This window comes from Geospiza fortis, unplaced genomic scaffold (genome assembly GCF_000277835.1).
Source record: "Geospiza fortis unplaced genomic scaffold, GeoFor_1.0 scaffold128, whole genome shotgun sequence".
Classification (NCBI taxonomy): Eukaryota; Metazoa; Chordata; class Aves; order Passeriformes; family Thraupidae; genus Geospiza; species Geospiza fortis.
In genome coordinates, this window is record NW_005054420.1 from 1278265 (window position 1) to 1295599 (window position 17335).

At 47.0% G+C, this 17335-nt stretch overlaps 1 protein-coding gene across 1 annotated transcript; it reads left to right on the forward strand.

Moving 5' to 3' along the window:
• Nucleotides 1–298: 298 nt before the first annotated feature.
• On the forward strand, nt 299–12167 carry EDEM1 (ER degradation enhancing alpha-mannosidase like protein 1). The gene is made up of 13 exons (XM_031061625.1): nt 299–363; nt 450–522; nt 1989–2092; nt 2871–3042; nt 3284–3352; nt 4101–4284; nt 4743–4917; nt 5455–5575; nt 5978–6148; nt 6735–6808; nt 7507–7603; nt 8390–8572; nt 9456–12167. The coding sequence occupies exons 1-13, from the start codon at nt 299–301 to the stop codon at nt 9543–9545; spliced, it is 1578 nt and encodes a 525-aa protein (XP_030917485.1). The 3' UTR covers nt 9546–12167.
• Nucleotides 12168–17335: the final 5168 nt, after the last annotated feature.

Sequence of the window (17335 nt, forward strand, 5' to 3'; positions counted from 1 at the left end):
GTCCCAGGTGCTCCAGCCCCAGTGTCCAGCCTGGCCTTGGGCACTGCCAGGGATCCAGGGGCAGCCCCAGCTGCTCTGGGCACCTGTGCCAGGACCTGCCCACCCTGCCAGGGAAGGATTTCCTGTTAATATCCGGTATAAAGCTATTCCCCTTAAGTTGGAAGCCATTTCCTCTTGTCCTGTCACTCCAGTCCCTTTCCGTATTTCTTGTAGTCTCCCTTCAGGTGCTGGAATGAACTTTCCATAGTGGGGCAGAGCTGTGGAACTCTGACTCATGACTCCAGCTGCCCAAGGAGTCATGGAGCTTCCCCTTTTGGAGACATTCCAAACCTACCTGGGTAGTTCCCTTGTCACCTGCTCCAGGTGACCCTGCCTGCACAGGGGGCTGGACTGGATGATCTGCACAGGTCTCTTCCAGCCTTAACAATGCTGTGATTCTGCTCTTCCAGCTCCAACCTGAACATCAATGATGTGCTGGGGAACTACTCCCTGACGCTGATCGACGCGCTGGACACGCTGGCGGTGAGTCCTTGGTGTGGGGACACTGCCCTGGCCACCCTGGGACCTGCCCTGGCTGCGGCAGCTCCCCAAGGCTTGCCCAGGTGGTGCAAACAGCTGGATCACCAGCTAACAGCTGGATCACGAGCTAACAGCTGGATCATAAACCAGCAGTGTAACGTGGGGGTAGCAGAATGAGAGTAGTTGGAGATGTCAGCAGAGATTTCCAGAAGGGACAGAGGAAATTTTGGAGCTCCTCCCCAAGGTTCAGACGAGATCTCTTTGGGATATGCCCGGGGTGGGTGGATTTGAGCTGGAACTGCTGTGAGTTGCTGAGAAGTCCATCAGGAGGAGGGTTCATTGTGTGCACAATGGCTGGAAGAGCTCTGGTTGTTTCACTTGGCAGAGAGGGCCTGTCTGACACACAGATCTGTGTGAAGTGGTGAAAGGAAGGAGGGGAAAACCTGTAAAGCTGCTTCTCAGCTGCATTTCTGCTAAAACTGAAAGATAATGTGAGGAGCAGCTCAATTCTGTGTTAGTGCTGGGGCATGGGGTCATGAGGAGGAGCTGGGCATTTTCAGAGACCCCAGCAGGTTTGACTGTTCTCATCTGTGCAGCCAGGGCAGGTTTTGTGCCTTCTGGAGTGTCAGGGCTCACTGATGTGCTGGAGCCACGGGGATCTATATCTCCTCTGGCTCTTTGGGATATAAAACCCTTCCCATTCCACCCTGGGCTGCAGCAGTGGTGAGGAGCTGCTTGAGCAGGGCAGCTCTGAGCAGAACTGAAAGCAGAAGTGAGGGAAATGTTGGGTTTTACTGAGAGAAGTTTGGGATCCGTGCTACGTGCCTGGTAACGGTGCCTTCCAGTCCTCCATCACCAGTGGGGCAGTGCTTAACTTCTTTTCTCAAATGTGAAGGTTCTGGTTGCTACATCTCTCGTGTTTCAGAAGCTGCTGTGTGGGGCAAGCCTGTTCTGCTCCCCATTGCTCAGACCAACACATGTTGCTTCCCCACTGGGTCTGAGTAATGGGGACAGCTGGCACCTGGTGCTTTGGTTAAAAATTTAGATATGTCTCAGCCTTTTCATGAGCTCAGGCAAGCAGGAATCTGTGTTTTCCTTACACATCCTGCTCCTCAAAGCTCAGGCTGAACTTACATCTGTCTCTGGATGCAGTGGAAATAACTTCCTAGGTTAGACCTGTGGGAAGCAGGCACAAGGCAACTGCTGGGTGTGCAGTGCTGGGTCAGGAACCTGAAAGGTTGGACTGGCCTTTGGTCAGATAAACATTCAATCAAACTTCATTGTTCTGCAAGCTGTGATATGTTTTAAGCTAAGCTTGACTCTTGAACTCTTGAACTGATAGTTCAGGCAGTTTGAATATTCAGTGTACTAAATCTGACTGCTGGACTAGGATGTGAACTTGCCATTCTCTTCCCCAAGCCTCTTCTGAAGCAACAATTGTACAAACTAGCTTTGTTTTTCTGTAAAAGGTAATGGGAAACTCCTCCGAATTCCAGAAGGCAGTGAAGTTGGTGATTGACACAGTTTCATTTGACAAAGACTCAACAGTCCAAGTTTTTGAGGCAACAATCAGGTATGTGGTGCTGTGTTTCTGTCTTTGAAGGTTAAAGACTTGGTGTGTGTAATTCAAAGTGAAGTCATTGATTAGGAGGTCTTTGGCAGGCTTTATTCCCTAAATGGTTCCTCAAGTAAGCTGTTTCTTAATCTCCTATGAAAATATTCCATCCTTTCATATAGGAAACAATTTTAATCAGTCCCGTGTGACCTGGAGCAGTGAGGCAGTGGTTGGCTCTGTGCTTGCAGACTCTGCTTGCAGCAGAGACTCAGATCTGTGCCCTGATCAGCAAACAGCCCTGGGACGGCTTTTCCCTGCTCTGTTTTTTGGTTCATGGACTTCTGCTCATTTGCACTTTCATTTCAGATGGAAAAGACTCTTCTGTGTTGGAAATGCACTTAGATACTGTCTGATTTTAAAGGGTTTTGTTTTCTGAGTGCCTCAAGCAGTGTTTATTCCTGCTTCACTTGGCTAGGCTTTCTTTTTTCTGAGTACTAAGTTTATGTAACACCCTTCCTGCCATTTGCAGGGACAAGGAGGTCTTCACTCCTAAACAGATTTGTTCCAAGAACTCCTGGGTTAGGTAAATTTTGCAGAACCAGGTTTTGGAGCAGTGGCTGACAACAGCATGACTTCTACATGTGTTCACTACTGCTGGGGGAAAACCAGGTCATTTTGTATAGTGCCTGTAAGGAGCAAAAAGTAATAATTCTGTCAGACATGACAGCAGTAAGGTGTTTAGGTGAAGAATGAGCTTCAGAACAGACTGAAAACCTGAATTTTCCTTTTCCCACAGGGTTTTGGGAAGCCTGCTGTCTGCCCACATCATCATTACAGACACCAAGCAGCCCTTTGGTGACATGACCATAAAGGATTATGACAATGAGCTGCTGCACTTGGCTCATGACCTGGCAGTGAGGCTGCTGCCAGCCTTTGAGAACACCAAAACTGGCATTCCCTATCCTCGGGTGAGTGACACAGCAGCCCTGGGGAAACAGGCTCAAAGCAGAGTTTCACCTGTCCTGCACCTTAAATTTTGTGCCCTTTTATGTGCACTTGGAGTATTGAGCCTGCCCTAAGTTATTCTGAAGTGGCACAGGGGAACCTGCCCTGAGTTTTGGTGATGGGGATAGTACAAGTGCTCTTTCTGTCTAGTAAATGTTTTCCCTGGGCTGATTTTCACTGTGTTTATTGTTCCCTGTGGGTCAGGAGTCATTTGTTCCTGTGCTGGTTGGTGGAGCATTCCCTGCCCTGTGTCACACAGCAGCAAACAATACTGTCAGTAACAAGGAGTACTGTAAAGGCAAAGAGCTGAGGAAAGTGACTCTATTGGTGACTTGCTACTAAAACAATTCTATTAGAATAAAGCTCTTCTGAAATATTTATCATACTGGGCTTGGGATTTGTAATTTTCCTGAAGACTGCTCAGTGGGTTGTCAATGCTCTGGGATTCTTGGATGCTGCAGCCTCTTGTTTTAAGCAGATGCAGCTGGCAAGGAGGAGGATGTCACTACTACTGGATCAATCCTAAACTGTAAAACTGTAATTAGCACTTGCCTGGCTGCTCTTAATTTCTGGAGACAGCAGCACTGCTTTTCCCCTTGTAGAAATGTGAATTTTCACTTCTGTTCAGGGCCTGGTAAAGCAGCTGAGGGTGCTGTAACTTCCCTTCAGTGCTGTATTCCATGGGGAAGGGGAGGAGCATCCACTGAGGAAGTTCTTGGTTTCACCAGTACAAACTGAGGGGCAGCAAAGAGGGAAAAGCCTGAATGTTTAGTGAAAAGCATGAAAAAGTGAAGTTTGCAAGGGTTAGTAAGTACAAGAGCAAATGAGGCTTGCCCACTTTAGGCTTGATGTTGTAGAGCTGGAAGAAGAATGTCAGGAATTCTACAGGAAAGCTTTCCAAGTGTGCTGGTTTTGTGTCTCTGCACATTCCATGCTGCACATTGTGCACAAAGCACCAGAAAGGCTTGTGCTAAAGGTGAGGGTGCAGCTGTGAGTGCAGCCTGCCTGTCCCTGTCCACAGGTGAACCTGAAGAAGGGGGTTCCTCCAGACAGCCACAATGAGACCTGCACAGCAGGAGCTGGGTCCTTGCTGGTGGAGTTTGGGATCCTCAGCAGGCTGCTTGGAGATTCCACGTTCGAGTGGGTGGCCAGGAGAGCTGTGAAGGCCCTGTGGAGCCTCAGGAGCAATAACACTGGACTGCTGGGTAATGTCTGGGTGCTGCTGTGTCCTCATGTGTCCTCACCTTTGTCCTTCTGCTCCCTCTGTAGCTGCTCAGTCACGTTCTCCTTGTGTACCCAGGGCTTGTGTTGAACTAATGGCACTTTGGGGCTTTCCAAGAAAAATAGAGTCTCTGAAAGACTCCTTAGGGCACAGGTTTTCAACTCAAATTTTCCACAAAACTGGGGGATGGAGCTGAAGGCCCTGATTTGTGTCCCCATTAATATAATTCAGATTGGCAGATGATTCAAAGTACTTAAAATAACTGCATGTGTGTGGGTGTTCCTCAGATGAATGCACCACTGTAACACTTCATCTGATATTAATCTTTGATTCTTCCTCCTTAGGAATTTCTGAACCTGTGATATTCCCAAGTCTTGACTGGGGTGTTTCTCTCTGATATACTCAACAACCTCAGACTAAACTTGTTGTTTGTTCTGAAAGGAAATGTTGTGAATATCCAGACTGGTCACTGGGTTGGAAAGCAGAGTGGACTGGGAGCAGGGTCAGATTCGTTCTATGAGTACCTGCTGAAGTCCTACATCCTCTTTGGGGAAAAGGAAGACCTGGACATGTTCAACTCTGCTTATCAGAACATTCAGAACCACTTGAGGAGAGGGTATGTGATTCATGTCAGCATCAATTCCTTGAGCAGTGAATCCTCCAGCAGGATCTGAAACACATCTGTTTGTAGTGCTTTGTGTCAGGCTCTAGAAAATCTGTTCTCCTTTTTACTGTAAGAAGCAAAATCTCCTTTCCATGGTAGTCTCCTCATTCCTCAGCAACTGATGGGGTGCAGAGAAGCCAGACTGCTTCCTGTCCCATTTATAAATGTTAAGGCTGAGAAAAGTCTGGCACTGCAAAAGCAATGTATTAAATTGGCTGCTTTGTTCTTTCGAAAGCCTCATCTTGCCTAGCATGACTTTTGGTAGAAATTCTGCTGGCAGAGCTCTAAGATAGGATCCCTGTATGAATTAACATCCCTTTATGAATTAACTCCTCTGAGAGCATGACAGTGTTTGGGTTCCTTTCACAAGGAGCCCAGCAGAGCAGAGCAGTGGCTGCCTGCCTGAGCTGTGGCAGTGTGCTGTGTGCTGCCCAGGCAGAGGCACTGCCCTGCATTGTTCCTGCATTGTTCCTGCAAGAGAACCCACAGCAGGGAGGCCTGCAATGAAGGAGAAGGGGACCCTCCCCTCTACGTCAACGTCAACATGTACACGGGCCAGCTGATGAACACCTGGATTGACTCTCTGCAGGCCTTCTTCCCTGGGCTGCAGGTGAGCTTTCCTGCTGGGAAAGGCCCACCCTGGTCCTGGCCTGGGAGTGAGTCTGAGTCCTGAGCTGAGCTCCCACCTGTGGCTTTGCAGAGTTGAGTTCAGCTCTGCATTAACACAGCCGTGTGGGGAGGCCTGGCCTGCTCTCTGCTAGATCTGAGACTTCCAACTTCCCTCTTTTAGCCTCAGCATTTGTATTCTGTGCTGTGAGGCTCTGCTAAATATTTTACTGCAAAGAATGAATACATTAGTATTCTACATTAGTATACATTATAATACATTAGTACTTTTGGGGGGTTCTTTTCTGTGTGTTTTATGGGAGAAGAGTTGTTTTAGGTGCCACATTCTCATCTTTGCTGGCCTGCAGCACTAAGTGTGTGTATCTCTGGCTGCTCTGGTGCCCAGGTGTTGATAGGAGATGTGGAAGATGCCATTTGCCTCCATGCCTTCTATTATGCCATCTGGAAGCGCTATGGGGCTCTCCCAGAGAGGTACAACTGGCAGCTGCAGGCCCCAGATGTTCCCTTCTACCCACTGAGGCCAGAGCTCGTGGAGTCCACGTATCTTCTGTACCAGGTATCTGCCTTCCCTGAGCTGCACATCATGGCTGGGCCAAAAAGCTTTAGTTCAGAAAGTCACTTTATCCCCCTGACCTCTGGCCAGCTGAATTTTGGCCGCCCTGGAGCTGCCTCTGGTCCTGTGGAGTCTCTGGGCAGGCACTGCAGTGTTGTGCAATGTTGTTGCTCTGCTGTTTGCTTCAAAAACAGCCTTTTTTATAAGGCAGGCAAAAACAACACTAAACAACCTTTTCTAAAAGCTGCTGGCAGATTTTTACAAGGCAGAGACCTGTGACTGCTCAACCAAAATTGTTGAAGTAAATGTAGCAGCTTTCCTTGCAATACTGCCCAGGCACAGATACAATAAACTAAAATAACTGTCTGCCTACAAGGAAGGGATCAGAGAGTTTGGATTTACTGCAGGTTTTCTAGGATTTGCTCTAAAGCAAATGTGAGAAGCTTGCACTGGCTAATCCAAGTCATGCTCCCATAAAGATAAGTTTGCTGTGATACACAAGCCTCTGGTACCAATAGGCCTTTGTTGTGTTATTTTTACAGGATTTCAAAATTGCTGACTCTAACTCTTGTCTGTCTTCCTTATTTAGGCCACAAAGAACCCATTTTACCTTCATGTGGGAATGGATATTCTGCAGAGTTTGGAAAAATATACAAAAGCAAAGTCAGTCTTCAATGTTCTTTTCTTCTCTCAGTGCTATATATCTATATTTTATTATACAAATATTGTATAGAATCCAGTCTGCCACATGTAGGTAAACCAGAAAACCCAGCCCTCCTTGAAAGCCACAAGTGATGATTTATTTATTTATTGAGCACTTCTTTCTTTCCCATCTGAAAATGAAATTATAGTCCAGTGGCAACTTTATACCTTTGGATTTTTATCACTGCCTTTCAAAATGCATTGTTGATGAGCAGCTGCTAAAAACTGCTGAAAACAGTAGTTGGGATTTTTCCTAGGGATCCTGCAAGATTATTTCTCACCTCTTGGTGTTTAGCTGAACTGAGGGATGGCCCCTAAGGCAGATGCTCTTGGGTATCAGCTTCCCGTTCAAGAGAGCAGCAGTGAATCCTGACTCTAATACTGAGTAGCTGAACTTCTTGCAGGGCTCAGGGGGAAGACAGTGAATTTTTATTCCTTATTATTAATTGACTCATTTTCTAGACAAATATGTGATGACTGGCCAGGTCAGACATAGCTGGTGAGTGGGGTTCAGGTGATCACAGACCAATAACCAGTGAGTGCTGCACAACACAGCTGTTCCATTTGAGCTTCCCCTGGCAGCTGGAATGCTCTGAAGTGAGGGGATAACTGAGAGCAGGAGAGCTGGAGCTGAACCCAAACCCTGTCCAATGTTGCAGGTGTGGCTATGCCACGTTGCACCACGTGGTGGAGAAGACCAAGGAGGATCGAATGGAGAGCTTTTTCCTCAGTGAAACCTGTAAATATTTGTACCTGGTACGTGTGTGCTCCTCACTGCCAAGGCACTGCACAAAAATGGCACAGGAGGGGGCAGGGGTTTATTAATTATTAACTAGAAATTGGGTTGGGGGTAGGGTATCATTAATGACAACCTGCTGGGCTCTGGGGTTTGTGTATGGGGGTGATTCAGGCTGAGTTCTGGGGTTTGTGTGTGGGGGTGATTCAGGCTGAACTCCTCTTGTTTGACCTCACCCCACTCTCTGAGCTGGGGCAGCTGCCCAGGTGTGGTTCCTGCACCTGGAGAGCTGCAGATCTTTGGGAAGAGGCTGGAAAGGAGAGGGAGCAGGACTGGAGGGAGCTGCTGCTCAGCTCTGAGCTAAGTGCTGCTTGCAGCCCTCCTGCCTGGGGCAGCCTCTGCTTTCTCCCTGCTGGGCTTTGGCCCTCACAGGAGAAAGCATTTGGGCTGGCATTGCCTAAGCCCCTGTTCTCAATCTCCTTTAGTGCAGAAAACCAAATAAATCTGTGACTCGGTGGATGCCAGCCTAGAAATGCCTCACAGAGCAGCTTAGAAAAATAAGGGCACTTTCAGCTGTGTGAGAAGTTTTTCTTCTGCTCTCCTCTTCTAACTGCTCAGATCAATCCCTTGCATTAAGACTATTTATTTCCATTTGCTCCAGCTAAATTAAATACCTTTTAATTTAGCACTAAAAGGTATTTTTCTGTGATCCTTCAAAGCGTGAGTACCTGTTCCCAGCTGCTTGTTACTGGGAGGTGAAGGATGGGGCACACCTGCAATACCTGTCTCTGCCACCTCTCCTTCAGCTGTTTGATGAAGAGAACCCAGTGCACAGGTCTGGGAATAAGTTCATGTTCACTACTGAGGGCCACGTGGTGTCTGTGGACGAGCGGTTCCGGAGCTCGCTGTGGGAGGACATCCTGCCTGCAGGGGAGGACAGCCTCAAAGCCAAACCCTCCGAGCTCAAGGCAGCCAACTTCAGCTCCAACGTAAGCAACACACTGCCTGGGCCTGGGGAGGGGCAGCCAGGACACACAGGGCCCCTGGAAGGGCTGCTCTAGAGAGTTCCCTTTAGAAATGTCAAACACTGAGGAGCTCCTCTGAAAAGCACTGGCAGCAGCAGCATAAATGGGATCATGTGTGGGATGCTGGTGAAGGTGAAACCTGTCCCCTTTGAAGTGTTTTGCAGCATTTTTTTTGTTCTTTGTTAATTTACTTCCAATTATTTTTCCTTTTCCCCTTTCTTTGCCCTTGAAACTCTCCAGTGTTGCTGTCAGGGGCAAAGGGAGAAGCAGAGGGTCATCTAAACCAAGCTTTGTCTTCCTCAGTGTGGTTTTGGGGGATGTAAAAGGGGACCTTTCTCAGCAAGGCCTCATCTGGCCCCAGAACTGTGGCTCCAGTGCCCATCACCAACCAAAACAGGTCTGGTTTAATCACAGAATATTGGGGGTGAAAGGACCTTAAAGATCACCTCATTCCACCCCATGGGCAGGGACACCTGCCACTAGAGCAGTTAAGGACAATTTAAAAAATATCTCCTGGTAGGTTCTGGTGTGGTTCCTTCCCTCCTCCCCACAGAGCTCCAGGAAAAGAGCATTATTTTCAACGTTCACAGTTGTCATAGTGAAGGAAATCTCAGTTGCACAACAAGCTGTGCTGTGTGTTTGGAAGCTGCAGCCTGCACTGAGGAAACACTTGCTGCTCATTTATGGGATTTGTGCTGCAAGTCTGCAAAGAACGAGGGAAAGTTGGAGGAAAAAGTGTTATTGGGTACAGTTTTCTGTACTGGGAGGGTCTGAGAGGATTGCATAGGGGATGGGGTTGCCTGGGTTTGGATCTGAGTTTTTAAAAAGATATAAATTTTCTCAACAGTGTAACAGAGTCCCTGATGAGAGGAGGTACCTGCTGCCCCTGAAGAGCAACTACATGAGACAGATCGACAGAATGGTGGGACTGATCTGAGGGACTCTGCAGGGGAACCTGGGGGAGCTTGGCATCCTCTGCAGACATTCCTCCCCTTCAGCTGCTGCCTGCAAGGCTGGGTCCCCCAGGTGTCCCCCAGGTGTCCCCCAGTGTCCCTGGGCCTGTGGCCAGCCCTGGACACCAAGGAGATGGAGCTCAGTCCTCTGAGCTGGGGTAACCTCCAGTGCCACCTGAACAACCAGCTCTTGTTTCAAGACTTCCTATGAGAAATGTTGTTGCAAATGAAGGCTGAATCTATTGTAAAAGAAAAAGAAGGCAAATTGGCCTGTGCCACTTAGCTACCTCCTTGTAGCTATGTTACAAATGTCCCTCTAGAGCAGGGTCTGCTATTTAATTTGAAATGATCTCGGGGCTTGGGGAAGGAGTGGGGAAGTGCAATTTTTTACACCAAGTTGAATTATTGAATTTTTCTGACTAGCAATACACAACCTAAAGGTCTACTCAGGTAGGAACCCACTGGGTTTGCTGAAACAAAACTGCTCTGTGTACTCTTGGAAAGATCACTGCTGGTGGTGTAAGAGCTGCTGGTAGAGTGTGACATCCCTCCCAGCCACAGCTGATAAAGCTGCAGGGCTGTGAGAGCCTGTGGCTGCAGAAACCAGTGGTCAAACCAATCCAGGTGCCTTTTTGGAAGGGAAGGGGGAATTGCAGAGCCACTCAGGCAGAAGTTCCCAAAGTTTCCTTGTTTGCCAAGTTTTCGTGCCTTTTCAGGAGAGATGCTGCTAAGAACTGCTGTCACAGTACATGAAGAACAAACTATTTGACATTCCTGACAGGATTCATGTGTTAGTGCCTTAAGTTCTCTTCACTACCAGGGAAAACAGAGCTTCCTTGGGAAGATGGAAAAGTATTTCTGATGAGCGGGTTGCAAAATACAGTGGAACCCAAAGTCACTTAAAAAGAGGTGTTTGGAGTTTTTTTGAAGATACTGGAAAAATATCTATGAACTTTCAGGAAGAAGGCAGTTAAGGGCTTGAGGGATGACAACAAACTGAGGCCAAAACAACTATTTTAAATATACCAAGTTGGTTTTTTTTTTTGGTGGTTGTTTATATACTTCTAGCTTTTGACTACAGTTGAAGTAGTAGAATGTTATTTTTGGGTTAATGACTTTTAAATTGAGGCATAAATACGAGGGCAACTTGATCTGCTGTATTTTCACCTTCTTACAACAACATTGGTTTTCATAAACCACGTGTTGCAACTCAAAACATTTCTAATAAATATGAAGTTTGTGCTGGAGAGGTTATTGTTGGAATCTTTTAATATACAGATGCATCTCAGGGACTTTGTTGTAGAATCTTCTATTCCATGATAGTTGAATCTTGTATTCAGGCAAAAAAAATAATCTTAGTCTTCTTAGTGTTATTCTGTGTGTTTGAGGAGGTGAAGGGTTGGAGGGGGAGAGGGAAATAGGTTAAAATTTCCCAAGATATTGCAATAGAATGGGTTGCCTTGGTGTTTGAGGCAGCTGGTGATTCCAGCTCCTGTGGCATTGGCTTTGCCAAAGGTGTTTCTGGAGTGTCTGAGTTGTCTGAAAGGGAAAGCAGGAATTGGAGGTGGTGTGATGCAGAGAGGTGTTGGCAGAGGGCCAGGCAGTGCTGCCAGTGCAGGGTGAGGAGGGCAGGAGGATGGCAGGGGCAGAGCTCTGGGCTCTCAGATGCTGCTCCTGGGCCAGCTGGGCTCATCCAGCCCTGCAGTGAGCAGAGGTGGGGTGGGAGCCCAGCCCAGCATCCCACACTGGCTGGGTCAGCTCACAGGGTGGGCAGCACGTGGGGATGGCCAGGACACCAGGAAGGACAGGACAGACACACCCCAAGGGTAGTGATGGCTTTTCCTGCTCCAGGTTTGTCCCTGGCTCCCAGTTTAGCTCCCTGGGTGTGACTCTGGCCACTCTCCCTGTGATTGTGCTGTCTGAACTCCTGAACCCAGGGGAGGGTCCCAGCCCAGCACTGTGCACAGAATCCATTCCAGAGCTTTCCAGAGAGAATTCATTCCAGGGCTGTGAGGAAGTTGCACAACTGCTTTGCCATTGGGTTTTCCTTGTGATTGCCAGGAATAGTGAAAGGTGGTTGAGAATGAGAGCAGCCCAGACAGGAATTGCAGCCTTCCAGGCAAACATGCTCAGCTTCCCTTGGGAATTGCTGTGGAATTTCTGCTGCCAGGTGATGTGACAGTCATCTTTCCATAGGAATGCTTTTATCCTCACAGAAGCTGCTGGTAAAAGACTCTCTTCCTTCAGGAGCCAACTTTTCTTCCTCTTTGTTCTAAAACTGCTTGGATACGTTTTTACTCTGTAAGGACAGGGCACCTGTTGTGCACTAAAATGAGAGCTTTTGTACAAGTCAATGGCATCAAAATGGAGCTGATAACAGTGCTGGAATCATTTGCTGAAATAGACTCTTGTATTTCTTGGTATCATGTGCAATATCAAGTTTTCTGAACTGAAAGTGCCATGTATGCTTAATTGTTATTTATCCATGAAGTATTTAACTGAGGAAACTTGGAAGAGGACCAAATGTGCTTTCATGAAATGTCCTGAATTTTCAACACTTGGCTTGCCTTTTGCAAATCTCCATTAAAAATAGTGTGTTTGACTACTCTGATGTGTGTTTATCCTGTAGGGGATCTCCCTGCACCTTCTGTACACTGGGATTTCATCTGGTTAGAGCTGGGACAATCCCATTTATCCTTCCTGCAGGAGAATAAACCCACCCCAAAACAACAGGGCTCTTTCTTCTCCCCTGTTCCCCCTTCTCTCCATGAGGGTTTGGGGGCGGCTGAGAGCAGGGATTGGTGTGGGGTAATCAAGTGTGGCAGTTCTGGTCTCATGAGCAGGTCCTGACCTCCCTGCTGGGATTCCCAATCCTTTGTCCAGTCCATGGAAAACCTGGAATTCTGCACCAAGAGCCTTGCTGGGCTCTCTCCAGCCCCTGGAGAACCAGCCTGGGAAGCAGCTCATGCTGGGTTTGAGAGCAGGAACATGGAAATGTCTGTCTGAGAGCTGTCTGACCATCACTTTGATTTATAGGCTCTCCTTTACTGCCTTTCTCTCCTGGATTTGTTTTCTGTCTGATTGGCGTTATCTGTGTGCTGTTTCCTGGTTTGCAGTGCTGGTGCAGAGGCTGTTGGGGCTGGCAGGACATTTGCTGTGTCTGGATCAAGCTCCAGCTTCCTAGGAAATGCCTGTTGAACACCGGGGATGGGGATTTTGCAGTGGTTTTAAAGTTCCTCTGGGTTTTTGGATAATGAGATCTTTGCCTTGCTTTACTTTTGCTGCATTCAGACTACTAAGAGACAATTCTAAAGTGAATGTAAAGGGGCTGAAACGCTGATTTTGGGGCAAGCACCCCAGCTCTGATGGTTTTTTCCCTGTAGCTGCACATTTAGCAGTGGAGTCACTGTTTGCTGTCATTCCTTAGCTTGTCTTGCTGCCTCACCTGCTCCCAGAGGGTTGAGCAGCTCTGAGTGCTTGGCTCGCAGCTTTTCCAGCCCACATTTAAGAAATTACCTCCAAGAAAGCCACTCTGCCATTGTTGCTTTCCTGGGAGACTGGAGTGGAGTAAGAGCCCTTGTGAGGCAAGATTTCAAATGCAAAGATGTGGTTGAAAGCTCACCTTTTTAGGGTGAAATGCACGGCACCAGCTGGGTTTCGGAGCAGGCCGGAGGTGCGTGGTGCTGCAGCTCCGGCTGGCTCCAGCAGAGCCCTCCCTTGTGCCGCGGCCCGAGCCTTTGGCTGAGCGCCGAAACCCCGCTGGCCCCGGCGCTGGGAAAAGCAGATTTACAGCTGGGAAAGCGGCATCAGCACCGCCCAGCGCATCTCCGAGAGGGAAAGGGACACTGCGCTTCTCATTCCTGGAGGTGTTCACCTTCATCCGGCCTTGGAACTGCTTCTCGGGAGGGATTTTGTGCCCCTGATCACCTCCTGTGTGGTTTATCCACCTAAAGACACCAATAAATGTTCCCTGGAGCTGCTGTGTGCCCCTTCAGCCTCGTTTGTGCCCACACTGCTGAGAGGCCGCTGCTTTGGAACCATTTAACTGAAAAGCACCTTTTTCCCCCCAAAGGTTTTTGTTGCTTGGCATTTTGCAGGGCTGTGGAGGAGGAGAGCTCAGGAGCAGCTCCAGCCCAGCCTTGGTGATCAGGGCTGGATTTCCTGGGTCCAGAAAGGAGTTCCAGTCTCCATGGGGAGCAACTGGTGAGACTGGGAGTGCCCCAGTGCTCCCTGGCCTGGGGACAGTGGAGATTGTGGGAGAATTCCCTGGAATTGGGATATTGGGGGGAAAACTCCCTGGAATTGGGATACTGGGGGGAGAACTCTCTGGATCTGGGATATTGTGGGAAGAACTCCCTGGAATTGGGATATTGTGGGGAAAACTCCCTGGATCTGGGATATTGGGGGGAAATCTCCCTGGAATTGGGATATTGTGGGGAAAACTCCCTGGATCTGGGATATTGTGGGAAGAACTCCCTGGATCTGGGATATTGTGGGGAAAACTCTCTGGATCTGGGATATTGTGGGGAGAACTCCCTGCAATTGGGATATTGGGAGGAAAACTCCCTGGAATTGGGATATTGTGGGAAGAACTCCCTGGAATTGGGATATTGTGGATTTGGAATATTGTGAAATTGGGATATTGTGGATCTCCCTGGATTTGGGAGACCGTGGGTACAACTCTCTTGGTTTTGGAGATTGTTGGGACAACTCCCTGGAATTTAGAGAATGTGAGGAACAATCCTTGAAATCTGGAGATCATGGGGAGATGTCCCTGGAATTTGGAGATCGTGGGAAACACTCCCTGGAATCTGGAGATTGTGGGGAGAATTCCCTTGGCATTGGAAGATCACAAGGAGAATTCCCTTGGCTTTTCCACACTCAAGGCAGGTGCTCTAAAATACCAAAAAACCCAGACAAATTAAATGAGTGGGGAAAAAAAAGAATATTTCAGTTTATTAATACTTTTGAATAATTGAAATTACTCGCTGGGTAAGGCCTGGGGGCTTTCCAATAATGGCAATCTGCATACTGTTAATTATTTATAATGTTCACTGGGGCTAAGTCATTGCTAACATGAATGGCTCTTGGAAAGCTCCATGAATCACCATCCTGGTGCTGTGACAGCAGTGGCAGCAGCATGGCTCTGGCACAGAACTTCATGTGGAAGCCAAACCTCTGGCCTGAAAAAACACTGCTTTTCCCCCTGCTGTGTTCCAGAGGAGATGGAGCTTTTACAGCAGCCTTCAGGAGGAAAAATTAACTCTAGGAGGAGTATTTAAATAAGCATTTTTAATAGATCAAATATCCCCGTGCTCACAGACGCTGCTTAATGAAAAAACAAATTATGTGGGAGCTACAGTTTCTCTTTTTTTAATATTTATGTGCAAATGATTCCCTGTCCTTTCCTTTTGCTTCCCTGCCTGCAGCTGAGTGCACCACAGCAGAGCTGGGATCTGGGGGGGCAGGAGGAGAGCAGGCAGGATAATTATCCATCATTTGGTGGCAGAAAAATCAGATTCAACAGAGCTGCAGTTGTTTGGGAATTTTTTCCCCTTTTTTTTCTTTTTTCCTTCCCTTTATTTTCCTTCTTTTTTCCTCTCTTCTTCCCTTCCTTACCCTTCATTTTTCCATCTTTTTTTTCTCCTTCTTTATTTTTTCCCCTTATTTTTCTGTCTGGGAATGTGTGATAAGGAGAAGAGCAGGAGGTCTGATGTCACACCCGGGATTCCCTGGAGTCCAGGCTGTTTGTGGGAGCTCCCAGAGATGTTGGGATCATCCCCTGTGGCTCAGTCTGGTTTATCACTCCCTGCTCACCCCAGGGATGAGGAGATGGAGCACGGGGCAGAGCAAGGATGGCTCCCTGGAAAGGGCTAGAAAGTTCATTTAAAACCTCAGAAATGCCATTTAAAATGGGTTTAACTCATTATTTTACCTTTATTTCTGCACTTTGTCAGCTGGGCTGGCCATGATCATCACAATCCCAAAGCCATGCTCAGCCCATCCTTCCCCTCTCTTTTCCAGCTTTCTCTCCAGATTTACCCTGGGATGATTTCTCCTCAGTGCAGAGGAATGCTTCAGCTCTGTGATTAATTAGTATTGCTATTAATGCAAGATGCAATTCCATTGGACTAATCTATCTTATTGGTCAGGCTTTAATTAATTAGGTAATAAAAGCAACCCTAAAAAAGCCCCTTTGAACGCTGGTTAATGAAACCCATGGATCTACTTATTAAGAATTAAAACCTTTCTCTCTTTGATACTTCTCTGCTTTATTAAACTCTGCTCCATTGCTTTGTGTGGTTTGTCCCATCAATAACGAGGCTCTTTCTTCTGAATTGCTTGGTGTGAGCCAAGAAATCTCATATTATCTAATTAGGGCCAGCTCTGCCTGCACAATGAATACAGCAGCAGCAAAAGCCATTCATTCTGGGCATTTTGTGGTGGTATTATCATTAAAAAACTCCTGTCTCACACACCCTACACCTGTTTAAATATAAAAACCAACTCTGTAGATGAAGAACTGCTTGTACCCCTGGGGCAGCTCCAGTGGGACACAGCCTGCCTCAGCCCCCGAGGGGCTGGAGGAAAACCCCCTGTGAGGGGTTTGGGGTTTTGTTGTTGTTCTTTGGTGGTTTTGTTTGTTTGGTTGGTTTTTCTGTTTGTTTTGGTTTTTTTTTTTTTTTTGTTTTGTTTTCTTCTTTCCTTCGGTTTATTTTCCTTTCCTTTTTCCCTTTTTCCTTTTTCCTTTTTCTTTTTCTTTTTCCTTTTTCTTTTTTTTTTCTTTTTCCTTTTTCTTTTTTCCTTTTTCTTTTTTCTTTTCCTTTCCTTTTCCTTTTTCTTTTATTTTCTTTTTCCTTTATTTTTTCATTTTTCTTTTTTCTTTTTCCTTTTTCTTTTTCTTTTTCCTTTTTCTTTTTCTTTTTCCTTTTTCTTTTTCTTTTTCCTTTTTCTTTTTCTTTTTCCTTTTTCTTTTTCTTTTTCCTTTTTCTTTTTCTTTTTCCTTTTTCTTTTTCTTTTTCCTTTTTCTTTTTCTTTTTCCTTTTTCTTTTTTTTTTCCTTTTTCTTTTTTTCCTTTTTCCTTTTTCTTTTTTCCCCCCTTTTTTCCCAGCTGGGAACATAGGAGAAGGAAGGGGCTCTGAGGGGTTTCTCTGGGATTCCCTGGGATGGAATTTCAGGGAATTCTCTGCAGGAGCAGCTCGGAGGTTTTTTAGGAAGAATCCAGAGGTTCTCTTTCTGTGTCAAAGCATTTCTGGCCACAGCATGGAAGGAGCTGTAATTCCCAGGTTTGTGGATGTGTCCTTAGGGATTCACCCCAGCTGTTCCCCTGCCTGGCTCCTGCAGCTTTTCCAATCTGGAAATCCACGGTTTGCCAAGGCCACGCTCTGCCCGTGGGGACAGATGGCAACAAGAAGTGCAGGAAAGCTTCCTTCAAGAAACAACAAATTCAGAGAAAGCCAAGGAGGCACAAAATGATTGTCAAGATGTAATTATTGCAGGGAATGAGAGGCAGGCAGGCTGCTTGAACCTGCCCGCTCGGGGTTGGATTAATATGGAGAATTTAATCATTAGGGAGATGGAATTAGTTCACCCAGACTGATCTCTAAGCTGAACTGGAAAGTTGGACACAATAATAATTCCATAAACTTCCTCAGAATAATAATTCTCCTGGACAGTTGTGCTGAAGGGCATCACCTTGTGGGGCTCTGTTTCCAGGTGTGCTTCACCTGGGAGGAAAGGTGGAAAATGGAGCTTCTGCTTTGGAGAGGAAAGA